This window comes from Aplysia californica, unplaced genomic scaffold (genome assembly GCF_000002075.1).
Source record: "Aplysia californica isolate F4 #8 unplaced genomic scaffold, AplCal3.0 scaffold00359, whole genome shotgun sequence".
Lineage (NCBI taxonomy): Eukaryota > Metazoa > Mollusca > Gastropoda > Aplysiida > Aplysiidae > Aplysia > Aplysia californica.
The window spans coordinates 770,395-774,172 of NW_004797629.1; the positions used below are offsets into that span (position 1 = coordinate 770,395).

Consider the following 3,778-nt stretch of genomic DNA (forward strand, 5'->3'; position numbering starts at 1 on the left):
ATGACCATTAAATAATTCATTTCTGTGTGGATTTTTCTGAAAAACGTTGATTAAAGGCACAAAAAATGTAAATTTTCAGTTACCACTGACTCTTAAGCTAAGGAAATAACTAATCTTTGGCGGTCATTTCTAACTAATTTTACCTTTGAAAACAGGTGACCCCCCACCTCCTTTTTTCGTAAAGTTTTCGACTTGTACTCAAAATAATTGGATTTTTTTCCCCATCTAAATAAAGGCAAGTGAACAAGCTTTAAGATGATACCAATAACTCTACATGCCCAAAAATTGACGAGAGCCTGATTCCACCGCGCTGCCTCCCAAATGTCCTCCCGCTCAACAGACAGCAGTTTGGCTTTTATTGGGTCTTCTTTTGTTTGTTTTTGTTGTTGTTTGTTTGTTGTTGTTTTTTGTTTTTCCTTCTATTAAACTTGCCAAGTGGGTGGTTGGCGGGAGCTCTGGGGTGGTTTGCTTCTTCTTTCCTATCAAACATCTATCGTCCGTATCTCCCATTCTTCTTTTTCATGTTTGTTACTGTCTTGTAACACCTCTAATCTTCTAGCGCTCATATGACCTTATGCAGTTGCGAGCTCCGTAAAACCTCTACTAAAACTTTTTTAAAAACAACTAAAACTTGCCAATACCTCCTAAGCAACCACATTTCTTTTGCTTCTATTTCATTTTCGCTGCCTTCGGTAAATTGTGACGTCGGCAGTCTTGCGGCTAGGCTGCCGGACTAGTAATTGTGAGGTCGTGTCCTTGAGAAAGGCAAACAGGAACATTCCTCACTTCACCCAGGTGGGAATGGGTACCCAACCATTGGCAACGGAAGATCTTGTCAGTGTGTTAGTGTTTTAGCTCCCATAAAAATGGCACCTTGCACTGTATGGTTCCCAGAAAGTTGAGGTTGTGTCAGAATGCTATCAGGTCTTCTGGGGTAATAATTATAAAGTGCATAGAGCTTGCTGTTGAGAGGAATAATAATAATAATAATGATAAATGACATTTATATAGCGCTCAACCCCGATTAAAGTACACAGGCTCTGAGCGCATTATTATACTGTACAACGTACAACAGTAACATAAAACGTTGAGTTCAGACTAAAAGAAAATCACTCCAAATATTCATCTTATTAATTTAAAAACAGAAACGACTTTAGCTGACATTTGAATTAATCAAAATATTTGATCAGTCTTAAAGTACTTGGTAAAGCATTCCAGATCTTGGGGCCTTGGTATTCAAATGCCCTTTCACCCATTGTTTTAAGTTCCATAGATGGTAAAATAAATTTCTTTTTGTCAGCTGATGACCTTAAATTGCGAGTTGGAATGCACAGTCTTTACAAATTTGATAACTATGATGGCGCATTATCATGCAAACATTTATGACATAGAGTGGCCAACTTGTATACAGTTCGTTTCTAAACAGGAAGCCAATGCAGAGTACAAATGCTATGTATTATTTTTTGATTTCCCGGTTATTCACAGCCATTCACAATCCGAGTTCGATTCCCGTGTGGGGAGAGAATTTGTCTCATGAATCACCTTTTTTCTGCTTAATGTTGTTTGTATGTATCCATCTCAGTTTTAGGTCTTGTAAGAGTTTTACGGCACTTGCAACGCAATACCGTCAAATAAGGGCCGAAGATTTGAGGTGTTACAAGAGAGTAACAAACACAAAAAAGAAGGAGAAGAGATCAGGACGATAGATGTTTGGTAGGAAAAAAGGAGCAAACCACACCAGAGCACCCGGCAACCACCCTCTCTGGCCGGGTCGGTACTGGCAGGCAGGGTTGGAGGGGAGTTCAATTCCGTTGTGGAGAGATGGTTGATTGTGTGTGTGTGTGTGTGTGTGTGTGTGTGTGTGTGAGAGAGAGAGAGAGAGAGAGAGAGAGAGAGAGAGAGAGAGAGAGAGAGAGCGTGTGTGTGTGTGTGTGTGTGTGTGTGTGTGTGTGTGTGTGTAGCAGGATGGGGAGGGGGAGAAGGGAGGATTAAGTCACTTCGTCTATTTGCTGGGGACCTCTCTCAATCCAGACTGCTCTTGATCTGGATGCAGGGTTAAATGAAGAATCATCCTGCCTTCTGAATGAATTAAAGCCCTACAGAAAGGTTTGTTTTGTTTTGTTTGTTTTAGTAGAGGTTTTTACGGCGCTTGTAACTGCATAATATAGAAGGGTTGACCACACCTAACCTTAGAACGCTTTGAACATCACTTTCTTACCTGCACACGAGTTTCTTGTTGTTCTCCTTGGATGCAGTCTCCACCTTCCTGAGGTCGGTGACGCAGTCGGCAACTTTCATACCACACGGAGACAGGGTGTCAGTTCCGGACACTGGAACACGACAATACCAAGAAAACAATTGGTCGTTTTAAGCTCGTTGATATTTTGCAGTAAATTTGACGCAATAACGCACCGGTGAAAATTGGTCGCTTTTAAGGACAAGCGGGCTAACCCAGATTTCGGGGGTTTCCAGAAATCTTAACCTACACCAAAAGTGGGCATAACCCTACCTACAGAAGAAGTTTGGTTTCATCGGTGTGTATATTTGTTTAGATATAAATAAAACGTTCCTTGTCTTTTAAAGAAACTGAACAAGGGGCAAAAACTTTATCTTCGATTCTCTCAAAACAGCATTTTTGGGGATAGCCCCCTTGTGCTTAAAAGCGACCAATTATCCGTCCCGGTCACCTGGCTCAGTTCTACCCTGGCCAGGCCCGGCCCCAGAGTTCCGTTGCAGTCACTCTCCTGGCTGGGTGACCAGATGGGGTATTTTGTACTGCTGGCTGTGTGACTGCAAAAGTTTCAAACGCCATCGGACACTGGGAACTTCCGGTTGTATTAACCTGTAGGGCCAATATTTTAGCCTTTCACGTCTCCAAAACTTGACTAGTTTTGGGAGCGACTTTCTGGCCAATTGGTTGTGCACGGGCAGCAGTTTTTCCCCGTGCACTGATGAGTACAAACAAGATCGACGGGAGACTAAAAACTCAACGTGAGAAGAGAGAGCGTCAGTCCTAACCGTAACAGAGAGAACACACAGCAGTCGCCGGGCGCCCGGGGATCCACGAGATCTACGCCGTTGGAAGTGAAAGTTAACATGAGATAAATACTACAAACCCTTTCCCCCATTAGACTCTGTGGGCGTCTGCTATTAGCGACAACCCATCTGTTTCGCTTCATTTAGTGCTGGATTTTTCTTGTTTTTCGGAACTATTCCCGATCCTAGATTTTTTGTTGTAATGACCAAGCCTTCGATTCCGCCATATTTTAGAAGATGGAGCCAAGCTCTGGGGGTTATTATGTAAAGTAGTGCACCAGGTTAAGGTGACTGTTGAAAAAACTCCCGGAAATGGTGGGGAAAACTCAGGATTTAAAGAGACACAACGGGCTTTCCCCAAAAAATGCTGTTTTGATAAAAGTCGACGTTAAAGTTTTTGGACCCTTCTTCAGTTTCTTTAAAAGAGAAGGAGAGTTTTCTCTGTAACCAAACATACATACGGACCAATGAAACCAAACTTCTCCTATTGGTAGGGTAATCCCCAACTTTTGGTGTTGGTCAAGATTTCTGGGAACCCCCGAAATCTTGGTCAGCCCGCTTGTCCTTAAAAGTGACCCATTACAGAGCTGGTTAGCATGAGATGGTACTCTGTTGTTCCTGTGAGGATTTATTTCCGACATTCTATCTCTCTCAGCCCAGACTTGTCTTGATCTGAGGGGCTTAAGCATCCTGCTTCCTGAGTTATAGAAGTTGCGTTGATTGCAGAAGAAGGCGTGTGGGG

General features: G+C 42.6%; 1 protein-coding gene across 1 annotated transcript in view; it reads right to left on the reverse strand.

Annotated features, from left to right (window-relative positions):
• Positions 1–3,778, reverse strand: part of LOC101858200 — a gene marked incomplete in the record, with an annotated part of 25,685 nt that overhangs the window by 15,212 nt on the left and 6,695 nt on the right. The window contains 1 exon segment of the mRNA XM_013085254.2: positions 2,219–2,330. Coding sequence (XP_012940708.1) covers positions 2,219–2,330 — 112 coding nt within the window.